Raw genomic sequence first — 23,381 nt, forward strand, 5'->3', positions numbered from 1 at the left:
CTTTAACCTGTCTGCTTTTGAGAACAGGAAGGGACGTTCAAATGTGCTTGGTGTAGTACTTTATACACATGTGCCTTGAACTACAGCTGTGTAGTACTTTATACAGGTGTAACTGGAGCTACAGCTGTGCAGTACTTTATACAGGTGTAACTGGCTGTACAGCTGTGCTGTCTGTTATTTCAGGTGTACGTGGCTCTACAGGTTTGGTGTCCAGGTGTTATTACAGGTGTCCCTGGCTGTACACAGGTGTGGTGTCCAGGTGTTATTACAGGTGTCCCTGGCTGTACACAGGTGTGGTGTCCAGGTGTTATTACAGGTGTACCTGGCTGTACACAGGTGTGGTGTCCAGGTGTTATTACAGGTGTACCTGGCTGAACACAGGTGTGGTGTCCAGGTGTTATTACAGGTGTCCCTGGCTGTACACAGGTGTGGTGTCCAGGTGTTATTACAGGTGTCCCTGGCTGTACACAGGTGTGGTGTCCAGGTGTTATTACAGGTGAACCTGGCTGTACGCAGGTGTGGTGTCCAGGTGTTATTACAGGTGTCCCTGGCTGTACGCAGGTGTGGTGTCCAGGTGTTATTACAGGTGTACCTGGCTGTACGCAGGTGTGGTGTCCAGGTGTTATTACAGGTGTACCTGGCTGTACGCAGGTGTGGTGTCCAGGTGTTATTACAGGTGTCCCTGGCTGTACGCAGGTGTGGTGTCCAGGTGTTATTACAGGTGTCCCTGGCTGTACGCAGGTGTGGTGTCCAGGTGTTATTACAGGTGTACCTGGCTGTACGCAGGTGTGGTGTCCAGGTGTTATTACAGGTGTACCTGGCTGTACGCAGGTGTGGTGTCCAGGTGTTATTACAGGTGTCCCTGGCTGTACGCAGGTGTGGTGTCCAGGTGTTATTACAGGTGTCCCTGGCTGTACGCAGGTGTGGTGTCCAGGTGTTATTACAGGTGTCCCTGGCTGTACGCAGGTGTGGTGTCCAGGTGTTATTACAGGTGTACCTGGCTGTACGCAGGTGTGGTGTCCAGGTGTTATTACAGGTGTACCTGGCTGTACGCAGGTGTGGTGTCCAGGTGTTATTACAGGTGTCCCTGGCTGTACGCAGGTGTGGTGTCCAGGTGTTATTACAGGTGTACCTGGCTGTACGCAGGTGTGGTGTCCAGGTGTTATTACAGGTGTACCTGGCTGTACGCAGGTGTGGTGTCCAGGTGTTATTACAGGTGTACCTGGCTGTACGCAGGTGTGGTGTCCAGGTGTTATTACAGGTGTCCCTGGCTGTACGCAGGTGTGGTGTCCAGGTGTTATTACAGGTGTACCTGGCTGTACGCAGGTGTGGTGTCCAGGTGTTATTACAGGTGTACCTGGCTGTACGCAGGTGTGGTGTCCAGGTGTTATTACAGGTGTACCTGGCTGTACGCAGGTGTGGTGTCCAGGTGTTATTACAGGTGAACCTGGCTGTACGCAGGTGTGGTGTCCAGGTGTTATTACAGGTGAACCTGGCTGTACGCAGGTGTGGTGTCCAGGTGTTATTACAGGTGTCCCTGGCTGTACGCAGGTGTGGTGTCCAGGTGTTATTACAGGTGTCCCTGGCTGTACGCAGGTGTGGTGTCCAGGTGTTATTACAGGTGAACCTGGCTGTACGCAGGTGTGGTGTCCAGGTGTTATTACAGGTGTACCTGGCTGTACGCAGGTGTGGTGTCCAGGTGTTATTACAGGTGAACCTGGCTGTACGCAGGTGTGGTGTCCAGGTGTTATTACAGGTGTACCTGGCTGTACGCAGGTGTGGTGTCCAGGTGTTATTACAGGTGAACCTGGCTGTACGCAGGTGTGGTGTCCAGGTGTTATTTCAGGTGAACCTGGCTGTACGCAGGTGTGGTGTCCAGGTGTTATTACAGGTGTACCTGGCTGTACGCAGGTGTGGTGTCCAGGTGTTATTACAGGTGAACCTGGCTGTACACAGGTGTGGTGTCCAGGTGTTATTACAGGTGTACCTGGCTGTAGAGGGGCTCAGGCACACCGTGGGGCTCCTCCAGCTTGACGACGTCCAGGATGTTGAAGGGGACGTACCCCGCCTGCCCACTGCGGTTTTGCAGCTTCCACCACTGCTTGTTATCCTCCAAGACCTGCAGGTGGCAGCACACACACACTGATACACGCTGACAGGCGCACACACTGACCCGCACACACACTGATGCACACTGACCCACACACACTCGCTGACACACACTGACGCACACACACTCGCTGGCACACACTGAAGCACACACACTGACGCACACACACTCGCTGGCACACACTGAAGCACACACACAATGGCACACACACAATGGCACACACTCGCTGACACACACTGATACACACACACTCGCTGGCACACACTGAAGCACACACACTGACGCACACACACAATGGCACACACTGCCGCACACACTCGCTGACACACACTGATACACACACACTCGCTGGCACACACTGAAGCACACACACTGACGCACACACACAATGGCACACACTGACGCACACACTCGCTGACACACACTGATACACACACACTCGCTGGCACACACTGAAGCACACACACTGACGCACACACACAATGGCACACACTGACGCACACACTCGCTGACACACACTGATACACACACACTCGCTGGCACACACTGAAGCACACACACTGACGCACACACAATGGCACACACTGCCGCACACACTCGCTGACACACACTGATACACACACACTCGCTGACCCACTCGCTGCCTCTGACCGTCTCGTACCTCCAGCACCTCGTCCTGCAGCACCGACAGCTCGTTGGCGTTTCTGGCGACGAAGTGGTAGCGGATCTTGGCGTACTTCCTGGGATGGCCTGCTCTGGGCGGATCGAAATTCCTGCGACACCGGGAGGACAGGAGAGCACTGAGCGAGCCTGACCAGACACCCCCTGCCCCCGAGCACCCTGTCACACAGAAGGGGGACCCCGCGGCTACGTACCCGTTCAGCGGGGGGCAGGCCTGTGCCGCTGGGAACTGCGAGAGAGGACAGGAGGAGAGAGACAGTCACCGATCTGCACAGGTGTGCTGCCCACCCATCCCCTCGTCCAGCTCCCCCTCCCTGTCCCCCCAATCCCCACTGTGTCCAATCATCCACATTCCTGTCCCCCCAATCCCCACTGTGTCCAATCATCTACATTCCTGTCCCCCCTAATCCCCACCCTGCCCCCCTCTCCTCACACCTCCTCGGAGGGCCTCCTGTAGTCCGCGGGCCCTGGCTGGGACCCCTCTCTCTCCCAGGGGACGCCCTGGAACATCTCCGCCGGCGGCTCCCAGCCGTTCCGGAACTTGGGATAGTAGGGCGGGGCGTGCGGATCCTGCGGCCAGTCCGCCCTGGAGCCCGAGAGAGAGAGGAGGCGTGAGAACAGGAGACACAGAAGAGTTCGTCAGTGTGTCAGGCACCGTGCTCCTGCTGGGGGAGAGGAGTCGGAGAGAGAGAATGATGGGAGAGAGAGAGTGTTGGGGGAGAGAGAGGAATGGGAGAGAGAGAGGAATGGGAGAGAGACAGTGATGGGGGAGAGAGAGTGATGGGGGAGAGAGAGGGATGGGGGAGAGAGAGGGATGGGGGAGAGAGAGGGATGGGGGAGAGACAGTGATGGGGGAGAGAGAGGGATGGGGGAGAGAGAGGGATGGGAGAGAGAGTGTGATGTGGGAGAGAGAGTGTGATGGGGGAGAGAGGAATGGGAGAGAGAGAGGAATGGGAGAGAGACAGTGATGGGGGAGAGAGAGGGATGGGGGAGAGAGAGGGATGGGGGAGAGAGAGGGATGGGAGAGAGACAGTGATGGGGGAGAGAGAGTGATGGGGAGAGAGAGGGATGGGGGAGAGAGAGGGATGGGAGAGAGAGAGGGATGGGAGAGAGAGTGTGATGGGGGAGAGAGAGGGATGGGAGAGAGAGAGGGATGGGAGAGAGAGTGTGATGTGGGAGAGAGACAGTGATGGGGGAGAGAGAGTGATGGGGGAGAGAGAGGGATGGGAGAGAGAGAGGGATGGGAGAGAGAGTGTGATGTGGGAGAGAGAGTGTGATGGGGGAGAGAGGAATGGGAGAGAGAGAGGAATGGGAGAGAGAGAGGAATGGGAGAGAGAAAGGGATGGGAGAGAGAGACAGTGATGGGGGAGAGAGAGTGATGGGGGAGAGAGAGGGATGGGAGAGAGAGGAATGGGAGAGAGAGTGTGATGTGGGAGAGAGAGTGATGGGGGAGAGAGAGTGATGGGGGAGAGAGAGTGATGGGGGAGAGAGGAATGGGAGAGAGAGGGATGGGAGAGAGAGGGACATGTGTCTGACCTGCTCCGAGTCCAGGCCTCCCCCAGCAGCTCATACACCCCCATCTCCTTGGGGGTCAGGTGACCCCTCAGGAAGTCCACTGCTTCCCGAGACAGGAGGGGGCTGAGCACCGATCGGGGCAACTCGGGACCCCCACAGCTCTGCAGCACCTACACAACACAGCACAGCACACAACACAGTAGGCTGCATTAACTCACAAAATTCTACATTAACACAACACAACACAACACAACACAGCACAGCACACAACACAGTAGGGTGCAATAACACACAAAATGCTACATTAACACAACACAACACAGCATGCTGCATTAACACACACGGCAGGCTGCATTAACACACAACACACTGCATCAACACAACAGTGTCAGTCAGTATGTCAGCTATTCAGCGTGATGGGTCAGACACTCAGTGGTCACACTATTCAGGTTCTCATTGGGAGGTTTGCCAAACAGCAGTCAGCCAATCAGGCAGTCAGTGGTCAGTGGTCAGTGGTCAGCAGGCCATCCAGTCAGCGTCTCACCAGCTCCAGTGGTCCAAACAGGAAATGGATCAGCTCTGCGGCACTGGGGTTCTGGATGTGTTTCTGCAGTCGGGCCTACAGGAGGCAGTGTGAGGGCAAGATCAGGGTGGTACTTGCAGACCTTTCCTTCCTCTCTCTCTCCCCTTGAGTGTCTGATTCTCTCCTCTCCCAGACCCCCTCGCAACTCCTTCACCCCCTCCAGACTACAACCCCATTCTAACGTTTGTAATCACTGCAGACCTGCCTTTGGCCAGTCCTGCTCCCCTGTTAAAAACACTAAAACCCGTCCGACAGCGGGACCGGGCGGCTGGGTCTTGCCCAGCAGCACAGCTGCGGAGAGCTGTGGCTCCTCAGTGCCGATCACCGACACCGAGCCCATCCACCTCCCAGCACGGCCCGGTCCAGCTGCTCACCCCCAAGATCTGTGTGGGTCATGTAGGAGCATGTTTGTTTTCATCAAATGAGACACCAAAGCAAAATTCTCTCCATTTCCAATATTTAAGATAATTGTATCTAACACCCGAAAGACAGAGTACACTTTGATTTAACTGGGATCACTAACAACATAGAAGACTGGAGAAGAAGCAACAGAGGTGATGAGATAGATCAGAGCTCGGTCACAAATGAGGCAACAGAGGTGAAGTCACAGAACTGTCAATGACATAAAGTTACAGTGGTAGCGTAATACATTTTGAGCTGGGTCACAGGTGACAGGTGATAACGTGTAATGGATATGATGTAATGGACCAAAGCTGAATGTCAGATGAGGGTACAGGCGTGATGACACTGAAGAGAGCCTAGTGACAGAGGAGGTAACAGAGCTGAGTGTCAGATGAGGGTACAGAGGTGATGACACTGAAGGGAGCCGAGTGACGGAAGATGTAACAGAGCTGAGTGTCAGATGAGGGTACAGGGGTGATGACACTGAAGAGAGCCGCGTGACAGAGGAGGTAACAGAGCTGAGTGTCAGATGAGGGTACAGAGGTGATGACACTGAAGGGAGCCGAGTGACGGAAGATGTAACAGAGCTGAGTGTCAGATGAGGGTCAGGGGTGATGACACTGAAGAGAGCCGAGTGACAGAAGATGTAACAGAGCTGAGTGTCAGATGAGGGTACAGAGGTGATGACACTGAAGAGAGAGTAGTGACAGAGGACGTAACAGAGCTGAGTGTCAGATGAGGGTCAGGGGTGATGACCTGAAGAGAGCCGAGTGACGGAAGATGTAACAGAGCTGAGTGTCAGATGAGGGTACAGGGGTGATGACACTGAAGAGAGAGTAGTGACAGAGGATGTAACAGAGCTGAGTGTCAGATGAGGGTCAAGGGTGATGACACTGAAGAGAGTAGTGACAGAAGATGTAACAGAGCTGAGTGTCAGATGAGGGTACAGAGGTGATGACACTGAAGAGAGAGTAGTGACAGAAGATGTAACAGAGCTGAGTGTCAGATGAGGGTACAAAAGTGATGACACTGAAGAGAGCCGAGTGACAGAAGATGTAACAGAGCTGAGTGTCAGATGTGGGTACAGGGGTGATGACACTGAAGAGAGAGTAGTGACAGAGGACGTAACAGAGCTGAGTGTCAGATGAGGGTACAGAAGTGATGACACTGAAGAGAGCCGAGTGACGGAAGATGTACTGTAACAGAGCTGAGTGTCAGATGAGGGTACAGGGGTGATGACACTGAAGAGAGAGTAGTGACAGAGGACGTAACAAAGCTGAGTGTCAGATGAGGGTCAGGGGTGATGACACTGAAGAGAGCCGAGTGACAGAAGATGTAACAGAGCTGAGTGTCAGATGAGGGTACAGAGGTGATGATGCTGAAGGGAGCCGAGTGACAGAAGATGTAACAGAGCTGAGTGTCAGATGAGGGTACAGGGGTGATGACACTGAAGAGAGAGTAGTGACAGAGGATGTAACAGAGCTGAGTGTCAGATGAGGGTCAGGGGTGATGACCTGAAGAGAGCCGAGTGACAGAAAATGTAACAGAGCTGAGTGTCAGATGAGGGTCAGGGGTGATGACACTGAAGAGAGCCGAGTGACAGAAGATGTAACAGAGCTGAGTGTCAGATGAGGGTACAGGGGTGATGACACTGAAGAGAGAGTAGTGACAGAGGACGTAACAGAGCTGAGTGTCAGATGAGGGTCAGGGGTGATGACACTGAAGAGAGCCGAGTGACAGAAGATGTAACAGAGCTGAGTGTCAGATGAGGGTCAGGGGTGATGACGCTGAAGGGAGCCGAGTGACGGAAGATGTAACAGAGCTGAGTGTCAGATGAGGGTACAGGGGTGATGACACTGAAGAGAGCCGAGTGACAGAGGATGTAACAGAGCTGAGTGTCAGATGAGGGTACAGGGGTGATGACACTGAAGAGAGAGTAGTGACAGAGGACGTAACAGAGCTGAGTGCCAGATGAGGGTACAGAAGTGATGACACTGAAGAGAGCCGAGTGACGGAAGATGTACTGTAACAGAGCTGAGTGTCAGATGAGGGTACAGGGGTGATGACACTGAAGAGAGAATAGTGACAGAGGACGTAACAAAGCTGAGTGTCAGATGAGGGTCAGGGGTGATGACACTGAAGAGAGCCGAGTGACAGAAGATGTAACAGAGTTGAGTGTCAGATGAGGGTACAGAGGTGATGACACTGAAGAGAGCCGAGTGACAGAAGATGTAACAGAGCTGAGTGTCAGATGAGGGTACAGAAGTGATGACACTGAAGAGAGCCGAGTGACAGAAGATGTAACAGAGCTGAGTGTCAGATGAGGGTACAGAGGTGATGACACTGAAGAGAGCCGAGTGACGGAGGATGTAACAGAGCTGAGTGTCAGATGAGGGTACAGAGTTGATGACACTGAAGAGAGCCTAGTGACAGAAGATGTAACAGAGCTGAGTGTCAGATGAGGGTCAGGGGGGATGACCTGAAGAGAGCCGAGTGACAGAAAATGTAACAGAGCTGAGTGTCAGATGAGGGTACAGAGGTGATGACACTGAAGAGAGCCGAGTGACAGAAGATGTAACAGAGCTGAGTGTCAGATGAGGGTACAGGGGTGATGACACTGAAGAGAGAGTAGTGACAGAGGATGTAACAGAGCTGAGTGTCAGATGAGGGTCAGGGGTGATGACCTGAAGAGAGCCGAGTGACAGAAAATGTAACAGAGCTGAGTGTCAGATGAGGGTACAGAGGTGATGACACTGAAGAGAGCCGAGTGACAGAAGATGTAACAGAGCTGAGTGTCAGATGAGGGTACAGAGGTGATGACACTGAAGAGAGCCGAGTGACGGAGGATGTAACAGAGCTGAGTGTCAGATGAGGGTACAGAGTTGATGACACTGAAGAGAGCCTAGTGACAGAAGATGTAACGGAGCTGAGTGTCAGATGAGGGTCAGGGGTGATGACACTGAAGAGAGAGTAGTGACAGAAGATGTAACAGAGCTGAGTGGCAGATGAGGGTAAAGGGGTGATGAAGGGGTTCAGTGCTCAGCGGGCCTCACCAGCAGGTTGAAAGCCAGTTTAATCTTCTGCAAGCTGTCTGTGAACTCTGCCTGCGTGGGGGGCTTGGCGCGAAGGGTCAGCATGCCCTCTGAGAAAATAAAACAGTGATGTCAAGCAGCAGCAGCAGCCATGAAGACAAAGTTTACAGCCGCAAACTTCCCCTACACTCCAACAGTGGTGAGAGTAAGGCCACAGCAGGAGTGGAGGGAGACGAGGGAGAGGAAAGACAGGAGGGAGAGGAGGAAGAGGAGGGAGAGGAGACGAGGGAGAGGAAGAGAGAGGGGGGAGACGAGAGAGGAGAGAGGAGGAAGGGGAAGGAGACAAGGGAGAGGAGACAGGAGGAAGGGAGGGAGACGAGGGAGAGGACAGAGAGGAGAGAGAGGAGGGAGACGAGGGAGAGGAGGAAAAGGAGAGAGAGGAGGGAGACGAGAGAGGAGAGAGGAGGAAGGGGAAGGAGACAAGGGAGAGGAGGAGGAGGTCATGGAGAGGAGGGAGTGGAGAAAGAGTAGGGAGATGAGGGAGATAAGAGAGAGGACAGAGAGTAGAGAGAGGAGGAAGAGGAGGGAGTGGAGGAAGAGGAGGGAGATAAGAGAGAGGACAGAGAGGAGAGAGGAGAGAGGAGGAAGAGGAGGGAGACGAGAGAGAGGAGGGGGTCAGGGAGAGGAGGGAGTGGAGGGAGAGGAGGAGGTCAGGTAGAGGAGAGAGTGGAGGAAGAGGAGGGAGACGAGGGAGATGAGAGAGAGGACAGAGAGGAGAGAGAAGAGGGAGACGAGGGAGAAGAGGGGGTCAGGGAGAGAAGGGAGTGGAGGAGGAGGAGGGTGCTGCTCCCGAGCTGTACCAGCAGGCCCCTTCTTCTTGTTCTTCTTGCTCCTCTTCCTCTGGTTGAGTTGGTTGAAGGCCTCTGCAGCCTTCTGCAGCCGCGCCACGAAGACCTCGATGTCGTCCAGGGCGCAGTTCAGGATTTGCTGCAAGAGAGCAGAGTGTGAGAGGGTGTCAGCTGGTGTCCGTGTGTCAGAGTGTCAGAGTGTCAGCTGGTGTCCGTGTGTCAGAGTGTCAGAGTGTCAGAGTGTCAGAATGTCAGAGTGTCAGTCTGTGTCCGTGTGTCAGAGTGTCAGAGTTTCAGTCTGTGTCCGTGTGTCAGTCTGTAGCCGTGTGTCCGTGTGTCAGTCTGTGTCTGTGTGTCAGTCTGTGTCCGTGTGTCAGAGTGTCAGAGTATCAGAGCGTCAGCCTGTGCCCGTGTGTCAGAGTGTCAGCCTGTGTCCATGTGTCAGCCTGTGCCCGTGTGTCAGAGTGTCAGCCTGTGCCCGTGTGTCAGAGTGTCAGTCTGTGTCCGTGTGTGCCAGTGTGTCAGAGCGTCAGCCTGTGTCTTTGTGTCAGAGTGTCAGCCTGTGTCCGTGTGTCAGAGTGTCAGTCTGTGTCCGTGTGTCAGAGTATCAGCCTGTGCCCGTGTGTCAGAGTGTCAGTCTGTGTCCATGTGTCAGAGTGTCAGTCTGTGTCCGTGTGTGCCAGTGTGTCAGAGTGTCAGTCTGTGTCCGTGTGTCAGAGTGTCAGTCTGTGTCCGTGTGTCAGAGTGTCAGTCTGTGTCCGTGTGTGCCAGTGTGTCAGAGTGTCAGTCTGTGTCCATGTGTCAGAGTGTCAGTCTGTGTCCGTGTGTCAGAGTGTCAGTCTGTGTCCATGTGTCAGTCTGTGTCCGTGTGTGCCAGTGTCAGAGTGTCAGCCTGTGTCCGTGTGTCAGAGTGTCAGTCTGTTTCCGTGTGTCAGAGTGTCAGTCTGTTTCCGTGTGTCAGAGTGTCAGTCTGTGTCCGTGTGTCAGAGTGTCAGTCTGTTTCCGTGTGTCAGAGTGTCAGTCTGTGTCCGTGTGTCAGAGTGTCAGTCTGTTTCCGTGTGTCAGAGTGTCAGTCTGTGTCCGTGTGTGCCAGTGTGTCAGAGTGTCAGCCTGTGTCCGTGTGTCAGAGTGTCAGTCTGTGTCCGTGTGTCAGTCTGTTTCCGTGTGTGCCAGTGTGTCAGAGTGTCAGTCTGTGTCCGTGTGTCAGTCTGTGTCCGTGTGTGCCAGTGTGTCAGAGTGTCAGTCTGTGTCCGTGTGTCAGAGTGTCAGTCTGTGTCCATGTGTCAGAGTGTCAGTCTGTGTCCGTGTGTCAGTCTGTGTCCGTGTGTGCCAGTGTGTCAGAGTGTCAGTCTGTGTCCGTGTGTCAGACTGTGTCCATGTGTCAGTCTGTGTCGGTGTGTGCCAGTGTCAGAGTGTCAGCCTGTGTCCGTGTGTCAGAGTGTCAGTCTGTTTCCGTGTGTCAGAGTGTCAGTCTGTTTCCGTGTGTCAGAGTGTCAGTCTGTGTCGGTGTGTGCCAGTGTCAGAGTGTCAGTCTGTGTCTGTGTGTCAGAGCGTCAGCCTGTGTCTGTGTGTCAGAGTGTCAGCCTGTGTCCGTGTGTCAGTCTGTTTCCGTGTGTCAGAGTGTCAGCCTGTGTCCGTGTGTCAGAGTGTCAGTCTGTTTCTGTGTGTCAGAGTGTCAGTCTGTGTCCGTGTGTCAGAGTGTCAGTCTGTTTCTGTGTGTCAGAGTGTCAGCCTGTGTCCGTGTGTCGGTGTGAGACGGTGCTGTGTTGGTGTGGCGATGTGAGACGGCGCTGTGTCAGTGTGAGACTGGAGTGTCGGTGAGAGACTGCGCTGTGTCGGTGTGAGACTGGAGTGTCGGTGAGAGACTGCGCTGTGTCAGTGTGAGACTGGAGTGTCGGTGAGAGACTGCGCTGTGTCAGTGTGAGACTGGAGTGTCGGTGAGAGACTGCGCTGTGTCGGTGTGCCGGTGTGAGACTGGAGTGTCGGTGTGAGACTGGAGTGTCGGTGTGAGATGGCGCAGTGTCGGTGTGCTGGTGTGAGACTGGAGTGTCGGTGTGAGATGGCGCAGTGTCGGTGTGCTGGTGTGAGACTGGAGTGTCGGTGAGAGACTGCGCTGTGTCAGTGTGAGACTGGAGTGTCGGTGAGAGACGGCGCTGTGTCAGTGTGAGACTGGAGTGTCGGTGAGAGACTGCGCTGTGTCGGTGTGAGACTGGAGTGTCGGTGAGAGACTGCGCTGTGTCAGTGTGAGACTGGAGTGTCGGTGAGAGACTGCGCTGTGTCGGTGTGAGACTGGAGTGTCGGTGAGAGACTGCGCTGTGTCAGTGTGAGACTGGAGTGTCGGTGAGAGACTGCGCTGTGTCAGTGTGAGACTGGAGTGTCGGTGAGAGACTGCGCTGTGTCGGTGTCCCGGTGTGAGACTGGAGTGTCGGTGTGAGATGGCGCAGTGTCGGTGTGCCGGTGTGAGACTGGAGTGTCGGTGAGAGACTGCGCTGTGTCAGTGTGAGACTGGAGTGTCGGTGAGAGACTGCGCTGTGTCAGTGTGAGACTGGAGTGTCGGTGAGAGACTGCGCTGTGTCGGTGTGAGACTGGAGTGTCGGTGAGAGACTGCGCTGTGTCAGTGTGAGACTGGAGTGTCGGTGAGAGACTGCGCTGTGTCAGTGTGAGACTGGAGTGTCGGTGAGAGACTGCGCTGTGTCAGTGTGAGACTGGAGTGTCGGTGAGAGACTGCGCTGTGTCGGTGTGCCGGTGTGAGACTGGAGTGTCGGTGTGAGACTGGAGTGTCGGTGAGAGACTGCGCTGTGTCGGTGTGCTGGTGTGAGACTGGAGTGTCGGTGAGAGACTGCGCTGTGTCAGTGTGAGACTGGAGTGTCGGTGAGAGACTGCGCTGTGTCGGTGTGAGACTGGAGTGTCGGTGAGAGACTGCGCTGTGTCAGTGTGAGACTGGAGTGTCGGTGAGAGACTGCGCTGTGTCGGTGTGCTGGTGTGAGACTGGAGTGTCGGTGAGAGACTGCGCTGTGTCGGTGTGCTGGTGTGAGACTGGAGTGTCGGTGTGAGATGGCGCAGTGTCGGTGTGCCGGTGTGAGACTGGAGTGTCGGTGAGAGACTGCGCTGTGTCAGTGTGAGACTGGAGTGTCGGTGAGAGACTGCGCTGTGTCAGTGTGAGACTGGAGTGTCGGTGAGAGACTGCACTGTGTCAGTGTGAGACTGGAGTGTCGGTGAGAGACTGCGCTGTGTCAGTGTGAGACTGGAGTGTCGGTGAGAGACTGCGCTGTGTCAGTGTGAGACTGGAGTGTCGGTGAGAGACTGCGCTGTGTCAGTGTGAGACTGGAGTGTCGGTGAGAGACTGCGCTGTGTCAGTGTGAGACTGGAGTGTCGGTGAGAGACTGCGCTGTGTCAGTGTGAGACTGGAGTGTCGGTGAGAGACTGCGCTGTGTCGGTGTGCTGGTGTGAGACTGGAGTGTCGGTGAGAGACTGCGCTGTGTCAGTGTGAGACTGGAGTGTCGGTGAGAGACTGCGCTGTGTCGGTGTGCTGGTGTGAGACTGGAGTGTCGGTGAGAGACTGCGCTGTGTCGGTGTGAGACTGGAGTGTCGGTGAGAGACTGCGCTGTGTCAGTGTGAGACTGGAGTGTCGGTGAGAGATGGCGCAGTGTCGGTGTCCCGGTGTGAGACTGGAGTGTCGGTGAGAGACTGCGCTGTGTCGGTGTGCTGGTGTGAGACTGGAGTGTCGGTGAGAGACTGCGCTGTGTCGGTGTGAGACTGGAGTGTCGGTGAGAGACTGCGCTGTGTCGGTGTGCTGGTGTGAGACTGGAGTGTCGGTGAGAGATGGCGCAGTGTCGGTGTGAGACTGGAGTGTCGGTGTGAGACGGCGCAGTGTCGGTGTGCTGGTGTGAGACTGGAGTGTCGGTGAGAGACTGCGCTGTGTCGGTGTGAGACTGGAGTGTCGGTGAGAGACTGCGCTGTGTCAGTGTGAGACTGGAGTGTCGGTGAGAGACTGCGCTGTGTCAGTGTGAGACTGGAGTGTCGGTGAGAGACTGCGCTGTGTCGGTGTGAGACTGGAGTGTCGGTGAGAGACTGCGCTGTGTCAGTGTGAGACTGGAGTGTCGGTGAGAGACTGCGCTGTGTCGGTGTGAGACTGGAGTGTCGGTGAGAGACTGCGCTGTGTCGGTGTGCTGGTGTGAGACTGGAGTGTCGGTGAGAGACTGCGCTGTGTCAGTGTGAGACTGGAGTGTCGGTGAGAGACTGCGCTGTGTCGGTGTGCTGGTGTGAGACTGGAGTGTCGGTGAGAGACTGCGCTGTGTCAGTGTGAGACTGGAGTGTCGGTGAGAGACTGGAGTGTCGGTGAGAGACTGCGCTGTGTCAGTGTGAGACTGGAGTGTCGGTGAGAGACTGCGCTGTGTCAGTGTGAGACTGGAGTGTCGGTGAGAGACTGCGCTGTGTCGGTGTGAGACTGGAGTGTCGGTGAGAGACTGCGCTGTGTCGGTGTGAGACTGGAGTGTCGGTGAGAGACTGCGCTGTGTCAGTGTGAGACTGGAGTGTCGGTGAGAGACTGCGCTGTGTCAGTGTGAGACTGGAGTGTCGGTGAGAGACTGCGCTGTGTCAGTGTGAGACTGGAGTGTCGGTGAGAGACTGCGCTGTGTCAGTGTGAGACTGGAGTGTCGGTGAGAGACTGCGCTGTGTCAGTGTGAGACTGGAGTGTCGGTGAGAGACTGCGCTGTGTCAGTGTGAGACTGGAGTGTCGGTGAGAGACTGCGCTGTGTCAGTGTGAGACTGGAGTGTCGGTGAGAGACTGCGCTGTGTCGGTGTGAGACTGGAGTGTCGGTGAGAGACTGCGCTGTGTCGGTGTGAGACTGGAGTGTCGGTGAGAGACTGCGCTGTGTCGGTGTGAGACTGGAGTGTCGGTGAGAGACTGCGCTGTGTCAGTGTGAGACTGGAGTGTCGGTGAGAGACTGCGCTGTGTCGGTGTGAGACTGGAGTGTCGGTGAGAGATGGCGCAGTGTCGGTGTGAGACTGGAGTGTCGGTGTGCCGGTGTGAGACTGGAGTGTCGGTGAGAGACTGCGCTGTGTCGGTGTGCTGGTGTGAGACTGGAGTGTCGGTGAGAGACTGCGCTGTGTCGGTGTGCTGGTGTGAGACTGGAGTGTCGGTGAGAGACTGCGCTGTGTCGGTGTGAGACTGGAGTGTCGGTGAGAGACTGCGCTGTGTCAGTGTGAGACTGGAGTGTCGGTGAGAGACTGCGCTGTGTCGGTGTGCTGGTGTGAGACTGGAGTGTCGGTGAGAGACTGCGCTGTGTCGGTGTGCCGGTGTGAGACTGGAGTGTCGGTGAGAGACTGCGCTGTGTCGGTGTGAGACTGGAGTGTCGGTGAGAGACTGCGCTGTGTCGGTGTGAGACTGGAGTGTCGGTGTGCCGGTGTGAGACTGGAGTGTCGGTGAGAGACTGCGCTGTGTCGGTGTGAGACTGGAGTGTCGGTGAGAGACTGCGCTGTGTCGGTGTGAGACTGGAGTGTCGGTGTGCCGGTGTGAGACTGGAGTGTCGGTGAGAGATGGCGCAGTGTTGGTGTGCCGGTGTGAGACTGGAGTGTCGGTGTGAGATGGCGCAGTGTCGGTGTGCTGGTGTGAGACTGGAGTGTCGGTGAGACACTGCGCTGTGTCGGTGTCCCGGTGTGAGACTGGAGTGTCGGTGTGAGATGGCGCAGTGTCGGTGTGCTGGTGTGAGACTGGAGTGTCGGTGTGAGATGGCGCAGTGTCGGTGTGCTGGTGTGAGACTGGAGTGTCGGTGAGACACTGCGCTGTGTCGGTGTCCCGGTGTGAGACCGGAGTGTCGGTGTGAGACGGCGCAGTGTCGGTGTGCTGGTGTGAGACTGGAGTGTCGGTGTGAGACTGGAGTGTCGGTGAGAGATGGCGCAGTGTCGGTGTGAGACTGGAGTGTCGGTGTGCCGGTGTGAGACTGGAGTGTCGGTGAGAGACTGCGCTGTGTCGGTGTCCCGGTGTGAGACTGGAGTGTCGGTGTGAGACTGGAGTGTCGGTGTGCCGGTGTGAGACTGGAGTGTGGGTGTGAGATGGTGCAGTGTCGGTGTGCCGGTGTGAGACTGGAGTGTCGGTGTGAGACTGGAGTGTCGGTGTGCCGGTGTGAGACTGGAGTGTGGGTGTGAGATGGTGCAGTGTCGGTGTGCCGGTGTGAGACTGGAGTGTGGGTGTGAGATGGTGCAGTGTCGGTGTGCCGGTGTGAGACTGGAGTGTGGGTGTGAGATGGTGCAGTGTCGGTGTGCCGGTGTGAGACTGGAGTGTGGGTGTGAGATGGTGCAGTGTCGGTGTGCCGGTGTGAGACTGGAGTGTCGGTGTGAGATGGCGCTGTGTCGGTGTGCCGGTGTGAGACTGGAGTGTCGGTGTCCCGGTGTGAGACTGGAGTGTCGGTGAGAGACTGCGCTGTGTCGGTGTGCCGGTGTGAGACTGGAGTGTCGGTGTGAGACTGGAGTGTCGGTGTCCCGGTGTGAGACTGGAGTGTCGGTGTGAGACTGGAGTGTCGGTGTGCCGGTGTGAGACTGGAGTGTCGGTGAGAGACTGCGCTGTGTCGGTGTGCCGGTGTGAGACTGGAGTGTCGGTGTGAGACTGGAGTGTCGGTGTCCCGGTGTGAGACTGGAGTGTCGGTGTGAGACTGGAGTGTCGGTGTGCCGGTGTGAGACTGGAGTGTCGCTCAGTGACGTACCACTTCCTTCTCGATGCGCTGGGCCAGTTTCTCATGCGACTCTTCTTGATCGGAGACAGAGGATCCGCGTCTCTCTGCGTGTGGGAGACAGACACTGAGAGTCAGTCAGGGAGACACAGAGTCTGTGTGCTTTATTCCTGTCAGGACAGTCTGGACAGACCAGTGTACACTGTCCACTCTGAACGATGTCTGTACATGGTCTGGACAGACCAGTGTACACTGTCCACTCTGAACGATGTCTGTACATGGTCTGGACAGACCAGTGTACACTGTCCACTCTGAACGATGTCTGTACATGGTCTGGACAGACAGGTGTACACTGTCCACTCTGAACAATGTCCGTACATGGTCTGGACAGACCAGTGTACACTGTCCACTCTGAACGATGTCTGTGTGCAGTCTGGACAGACCAGTGTACACTGTCCACTCTGAACAATGTCTGTACATGGTCTGGACAGACCAGTGTACACTGTCCACTCTGATCAATGGCTGTACATGGTCTGGACAGACCGGTGTACACTGTCCACTCTGATTAATGTCTGTACATGGTCTGGACAGACCGGTGTACACTGTCCACTCTGATCAATGTCTGTACATGGTCTGGACAGACCAGTGTACACTGTCCACTCTGAACGATGTCTGTGTGCAGTCTGGACAGACCAGTGTACACTGTCCACTCTGAACAATGTCTGTACATGGTCTGGACAGACCAGTGTACACTGTCCACTCTGAACGATGTCTGTGTGCAGTCTGGACAGACCAGTGTACACTGTCCACTCTGAACAATGTCTGTACATGGTCTGGACAGACCAGTGTACACTGTCCACTCTGAACGATGTCTGTGTGCAGTCTGGACAGACTGGTGTACACTGTCCACTCTGAACAATGTCCGTACATGGTCTGGACAGACCAGTGTACACTGTCCACTCTGAACGATGTCTGTACATGTTCTGGACAGACTGGTGTACACTGTCCACTCTGAACGATGTCCGTGTGCAGCCTGGACAGACCGGTGTACACTGTCCACTCTGAACGATGTCCGTGTGCAGCCTGGACAGACCGGTGTACACTGTCCACTCTGAACAATGTCTGTACATGGTCTGGACAGACCAGTGTACACTGTCCACTCTGAACGATGTCTGTGTGCAGTCTGGACAGACCAGTGTACACTGTCCACTCTGAACAATGTCTGTACATGGTCTGGACAGACCAGTGTACACTGTCCACTCTGAACGATGTCTGTGTGCAGTCTGGACAGACCAGTGTACACTGTCCACTCTGAACGATGTCTGTGTGCAGTCTGGACAGACTGGTGTACACTGTCCACTCTGAACAATGTCCGTACATGGTCTGGACAGACCAGTGTACACTGTCCACTCTGAACGATGTCTGTACATGTTCTGGACAGACTGGTGTACACTGTCCACTCTGAACGATGTCCGTGTGCAGCCTGGACAGACTGGTGTACACTGTCCACTCTGAACAATGTCTGTACATGGTCTGGACCTTTCTTGCCAGCAGAGGGAAGCACTGCCACTCGCCCCTTTGCCCCGGGCTGTGGGGGCCCCATGGTGGTGCCGGGGGGCAGGATTGACTCCCGCTGTCGCTTCATCTTCTCCTGGTTCACCCTGCAGGTTCAGAGGTCAGGGGTCACACACTGCTGGACAGGCCGATTAAACACAGTGTCATCAGCATCCCACTTGGCTCATTATCACAATTCTATACACATCTTACAGATTTCAGCTTCTCATAGTCCTGGACACTCCTTCTCTCCTGTGCCCTGTGTCCACTCTCTCCTGTGCCCTGTGTCCACTCTCTCCTGTGGCCTGTGCCCTGTGTCCACTCTCTCCTGTGCCCTGTGTCCACTCTCCCCAGTGCCCTGTGCCCTGTGTCCACTCTCTCCAGTGCCCTGTGCCCTGTGTCCACTCTCCCCAGTGCCCTGTGCCCTGTGTCCACTCTCTCCTGTGCCCTGTGTCCACTCTCCCCAGTGCCCTGTGCCCTGTGTCCACTCTCTCCTGTGTCCTGTGCCCTGTGTCCACTCTCCCCAGTGCCCTGTGTCCACTCTCCCCAGTGCCCTGTGCCCTGTGTCCACTCTCTCCTGTGTCCTGTGCCCTGTGTCCACTCTCCCCAGTGCCCTGTGTCCACTCTCTCCTGTGCCCTGTGTCTCCTCTCTCCAGTGCCCTGTGCCCTGTGTCCACTCTCTCCTGTGTCCTGTGCCCTGTGTCCACTCTCCCCAGTGCCCTGTGCCCTGTGTCCACTCTCTCCAGTGCCCTGTGTCCACTCTCCCCAGTGCCCTGTGCCCTGTGTCCACTCTCTCCTGTGTCCTGTGCCCTGTGTCCACTCTCCCCAGTGCCCTGTGTCCACTCTCTCCTGTGTCCTGTGCCCTGTGTCCACTCTCTCCTGTGTCCTGTGCCCTGTGTCCACTCTCCCCAGTGCCCTGTGCCCTGTGTCCACTCTCTCCTGTGTCCTGTGCCCTGTGTCCACTCTCCCCAGTGCCCTGTGCCCTGTGTCCACTCTCTCCTGTGCCCTGTGTCCACTCTCCCCAGTGCCCTGTGCCCTGTGTCCACTCTCTTCTGTGTCCTGTGCCCTGTGTCCACTCTCCCCAGTGCCCTGAGCCCTGTGTCCACTCTCTCCAGTGCCCTGTGCCCTGTGTCTCCTCTCCCCAGTGCCCTGTGCCCTGTGTCCACTCTCCCCAGTGCCCTGTGCCCTGTGTCCACTCTCCCCAGTGCCCTGTGCCCTGTGTCCACTCTCCAGCAGCTGTGGAGACTCTTGCACACTTACTTCAGGGTCTGCGGCCGCATCTTCTTGCCGTGTTTACTGTCTCCGAGGGCACTGTCAATATCGGCGTGGACCATCTCCGCCTGCAGCCAAACAGCACCGTCAGCACAGGGCAGTGCAGTCACACTAACCAGGACAACTGCACGCACAGCTCTGTACAAACACCCTCCACGTGCAGAGAACAGAGTACTCCTACCTACACCTGCAGGCTGAATCAGGCCAACACCCATACTAGTCACTATACTGGACAACACCCATTACTTATCAGCGTACAGAAGGGAGTAATAAAACAGTGGTCACACCTGAACACCAGTGATCAGAGTTCATACCAGCACCAGGCCCTGCTGAGCCCAGAGAAGAGCCCTCAGCCAGCAGGTCCTGAGGCTCACTGACAGCAACCAGCCTCAGGACAGCAGAGCTACAGCAACACACCACACACACACACACACACACACACACACACACAGCACTGCCTCCCCCGCTGGGACACACACACGACACACACTGATCAACACTGCCTCCCCCACCCACACACACACACACACACACACACACACACACACAGCACTGCCTCCCCCGCTGGGACACACACACGACACACACTGATCAACACTGCCTCCCCCACCACACACACACACACACACACACACACACACACAGCACTGCCTCCCCCGCTGGGACACACACACGACACACACTGATCAACACTGCCTCCCCCATCCACACACACACACACACACACTGATCAACACTGCCTCCCCCACACACACACACACACACACACACACACACACACACACTGCCTCCCCCACTGGGACACACACTCAACACACACTGAACAACACTGCCTCACCCCCCCCACACACACACAAACTGAACAACACTGCCTCACTCACTGGGACTCAGGGGGCAGCTGGGGGCAGGAGGGTGGCATGAGGGGGCAGCTGGGGGCAGCAGGGTGACAGTAGGTGGCAGCTGGGTGGCAGTAGGGGGGCAGCTTGGGGCAGGAGGGGGGCAGGTGGGTGGCAGGAGGGGGGCAGGTGGGTGGCAGGAGGTGGCAGCAGGGTGGCAGGAGGGGAGCAGCTGGGGGCAGGAGGGGGGCAGCAGGGGGCAGGAGGGGGGCAGCAGGGGGCAGGAGGGGGGCAGGTGGGTGGCAGGAGGGGGGCAGCAGGGTGGCAGGAGGGGGGCAGGTGGGTGGCAGGTGGGTGGCAGGAGGGGGGCAGCAGGGTGGCAGCAGTGTGGTAGGAGGGGGCAGGAGGGGGCAGCTGGGGGCAGGACGGTGGCCCTGCTGGACTCACCTCCACCTGGTCGCAGTGGAAGAAGTGGATGTCGGGCCGGTGCTGCTCGGAGTCCTGGCACACCAGCAGCAGCACGGAGGAGTAGCGGGTCTGGTTCAGAACCGTCTGGCACATGTGCACCGTGGCCAGGGGGAAATTCTCCAGCTCCTCCTGCAGGACGGGCAGGGAGAGACAGCGCTCAGCCCCGGGCTGCCAGCACACACAAGCCTGTCTCCCCTCTGCACTCTCGCTCAATGGGATTATTTCTGCTGACCCAGGTCTACTGCATGACCGAGAGAGCACAAGTAGGAGTAGGCAGTAGGAGCTACAGTCCCAGTGCAATAGGACAGTCCTGTTACAGTAGGGGCTACAGTCCCAGTACAGTAGGACAGTCCTGTTACAGTAGGAGCTACAGTCCCAGTGCAGTAGGACAGTCCTGTTACAGTAGGGGCTACAGTCCCAGTACAGTAGAACAGTCCTGTTACAGTAGGGGCTACAGTCCCAGTGCAGTAGGACAGTCCTGTTACAGTAGGGGCTACAGTCCCAGTGCAGTAGGACAGTCCTGTTACAGTAGGGGCTACAGTCCCAGTGCAGCAGGACAGTCCTGTTACAGTAGGGGCTACAGTCCCAGTACAGTAGAACAGTCCTGTTACAGTAGGAGCTACAGTCCCAGTACAGTAGAACAGTCCTGTTACAGTAGGGGCTACAGTCCCAGTACAGTAGGACAGTCCTGTTACAGTAGGGGCTACAGTCCCAGTACAGTAGGACAGTCCTGTTACAGTAGGAGCTACAGTCCCAGTACAGTAGAACAGTCCTGTTACAGTAGGGGCTACAGTCCCAGTACAGTAGGACAGTCCAGTTACAGTAGGGGCTACAGTCCCAGTACAGTAGGACAGTCCAGTTACAGTAGGGGCTACAGTCCAGTACAGTAGGACAGTCCTGTTACAGTTGGGGCTACAGTCCCAGTACAGTAGGACAGTCCTGTTACAGTAGGAGCTACAGTCCCAGTGCAGCAGGACAGTCCTGTTACAGTAGGAGCTACAGTCCCAGTACAGTAGGACAGTCCTGTTACAGTAGGGGCTACAGTCCCAGTACAGTAGGACAGTCCTGTTACAGTAGGAGCTACAGTCCCAGTGCAGTAGGACAGTCCCTGTTACAGTAGGGGCTACAGTCCCAGTACAGTAGAACAGTCCCGTTACAGTAGGGGCTACAGTCCCAGTACAGCAGGACAGTCCCGTTACAGTAGGAGCTACAGTCCCAGTGCAGCAGGAGAGTCCCGTTACAGTAGGGGCTACAGTCCCAGTACAGTAGGACAGTCCCGTTGCAGTAGGGGCTACAGTCCCAGTACAGTAGGACAGTCCTGTTACAGTAGGAGCTACAGTCCCAGTACAGTAGGACAGTCCTGTTACAGTAGGGGCTACAGTCCCAGTACAGTAGGACAGTCCTGTTACAGTAGGAGCTACAGTCCCAGTACAGTAGGACAGTCCTGTTACAGTAGGGGCTACAGTCCCAGTGCAGTAGGACAGTCCTGTTACAGTAGGGGCTACAGTCCCAGTGCAGCAGGACAGTCCTGTTACAGTAGGGGCTACAGTCCCAGTGCAGCAGGACAGTCCTGTTACAGTAGGGGCTACAGTCCCAGTGCAGCAGGACAGTCCTGTTACAGTAGGGGCTACAGTCCCAGTACAGTAGGACAGTCCTGTTACAGTAGGAGCTACAGTCCCAGTACAGTAGGACAGTCCTGTTACAGTAGGAGCTACAGTCCCAGTACAGTAGGACAGTCCTGTTACAGTAGGGGCTACAGTCCCAGTACAGTAGGACAGTCCCTGTTACAGTAGGGGCTACAGTCCCAGTACAGTAGAACAGTCCCGTTACAGTAGGGGCTACAGTCCCAGTACAGCAGGACAGTCCCGTTACAGTAGGAGCTACAGTCCCAGTGCAGCAGGAGAGTCCCGTTACAGTAGGGGCTACAGTCCCAGTACAGTAGGACAGTCCCGTTGCAGTAGGGGCTACAGTCCAGTACAGTAGAACAGTCCCGTTACAATAGGGGCTACAGTCCCAGTACAGTAGGACAGTCCTGTTACAGTAGGAGCTACAGTCCCAGTACAGTAGGACAGTCCTGTTACAGTAGGGGCTACAGTCCCAGTACAGTAGGACAGTCCTGTTACAGTAGGAGCTACAGTCCCAGTACAGTAGGACAGTCCTGTTACAGTAGGGGCTACAGTCCCAGTGCAGTAGGACAGTCCTGTTACAGTAGGGGCTACAGTCCCAGTGCAGTAGGACAGTCCTGTTACAGTAGGGGCTACAGTCCCAGTACAGTAGGACAGTCCTGTTACAGTAGGGGCTACAGTCCCAGTGCAGCAGGACAGTCCTGTTACAGTAGGGGCTACAGTCCCAGTGCAGCAGGACAGTCCTGTTACAGTAGGGGCTACAGTCCCAGTACAGTAGGACAGTCCTGTTACAGTTGGGGCTACAGTCCCAGTGAAGCAGGACAGTCCTGTTACAGTAGGGGCTACAGTCCCAGTACAGTAGGACAGTCCCTGTTACAATAGGGGCTACAGTCCCAGTACAGTAGGAAAGTCCTGTTACAGTAGGAGCTACAGTCCCAGTAAAGTAGAACAGTCCTGTTACAGTAGGAGCTACAGTCCCAGTAAAGAAGAACAGTCCTGTTACAGTAGGAGCTACAGTCCCAGTACAGTAGAACAGTCCTGTTACAGTAGGGGCTACAGTCCCAGTACAGTAGGACAGTCCTGTTACAGTAGGGGCTACAGTCCCAGTGCAGCAGGACAGTCCTGTTACAGTAGGAGCTACAGTCCCAGTACAGTAGGACAGTCCTGTTACAGTAGGGGCTACAGTCCCAGTACAGTAGGACAGTCCTGTTACAGTAGGAGCTACAGTCCCAGTGCAGTAGGACAGTCCTGTTACAGTAGGGGCTACAGTCCCAGTGCAGCAGGACGGTAGGACAGCAGGACAGCAGGACAGCTGTCCCTGGGTCCAGAGCTGCAGTACCGGGCCTCAGTACCTGTGTGTCGCAGTCCAGCAGGCGGATGGCCTTGTCGCTGACCTGCAGCAGCATCTCCTGGGTCCAGATCTTGCCTTTGGAGTCCAGCAGGATCAGCTTCTTCACGGCGTCGTCCACCGTGGAGATGGACTCGCTCTTGTCCATCATGAAGGTGGACAGGTGCTGGGGGGACAGCGAGGCGGGAGGCGGACGGTGAGGGGGGAGGAGAGGAGAGATAACGAAGGAGCGCGTCTGTCCAGCGGCTGGGCCTCAGCCAGCAGCTCAGAGACAGTGTGGGGGTCTGGGGGTGCAGCTGAGACTTCATGACACCTCACACATTCGCAGCAGGCGTGTGCTGACTGTGGAGAGCTCACCGGGGTCCCCCTGTCAGAGCACACTGAGGGGGTCCCGTGTCAGAGCAGACTGAGGGGTCCCCCTGTCAGCTGGCTCACTGAG

At 56.1% G+C, this 23,381-nt stretch overlaps 1 protein-coding gene across 2 annotated transcripts in view; it reads right to left on the reverse strand.

Moving 5' to 3' along the window:
* Positions 1–23,381, reverse strand: part of eps8l2 (EPS8 signaling adaptor L2) — a 57,264-nt gene that overhangs the window by 6,452 nt on the left and 27,431 nt on the right. For both annotated transcript variants that reach the window (XM_069181738.1, XM_069181737.1), the window contains exons 5-17: positions 22,947–23,108; positions 19,949–20,098; positions 18,654–18,733; positions 17,379–17,500; positions 15,873–15,946; positions 9,184–9,310; positions 8,345–8,433; positions 4,851–4,925; positions 4,328–4,476; positions 3,227–3,377; positions 2,986–3,020; positions 2,772–2,883; positions 1,988–2,119 (exon numbers count right to left, since the gene is read on the reverse strand). In XM_069181738.1, the coding sequence (XP_069037839.1) occupies positions 1,988–2,119; positions 2,772–2,883; positions 2,986–3,020; positions 3,227–3,377; positions 4,328–4,476; positions 4,851–4,925; positions 8,345–8,433; positions 9,184–9,310; positions 15,873–15,946; positions 17,379–17,500; positions 18,654–18,733; positions 19,949–20,098; positions 22,947–23,108 (1,458 nt within the window). The remainder of the gene's footprint in view (positions 1–1,987; positions 2,120–2,771; positions 2,884–2,985; positions 3,021–3,226; positions 3,378–4,327; positions 4,477–4,850; positions 4,926–8,344; positions 8,434–9,183; positions 9,311–15,872; positions 15,947–17,378; positions 17,501–18,653; positions 18,734–19,948; positions 20,099–22,946; positions 23,109–23,381) is intronic.

Source organism: Lepisosteus oculatus, chromosome 21 (assembly GCF_040954835.1).
Source record: "Lepisosteus oculatus isolate fLepOcu1 chromosome 21, fLepOcu1.hap2, whole genome shotgun sequence".
NCBI lineage: Eukaryota > Metazoa > Chordata > Actinopteri > Semionotiformes > Lepisosteidae > Lepisosteus > Lepisosteus oculatus.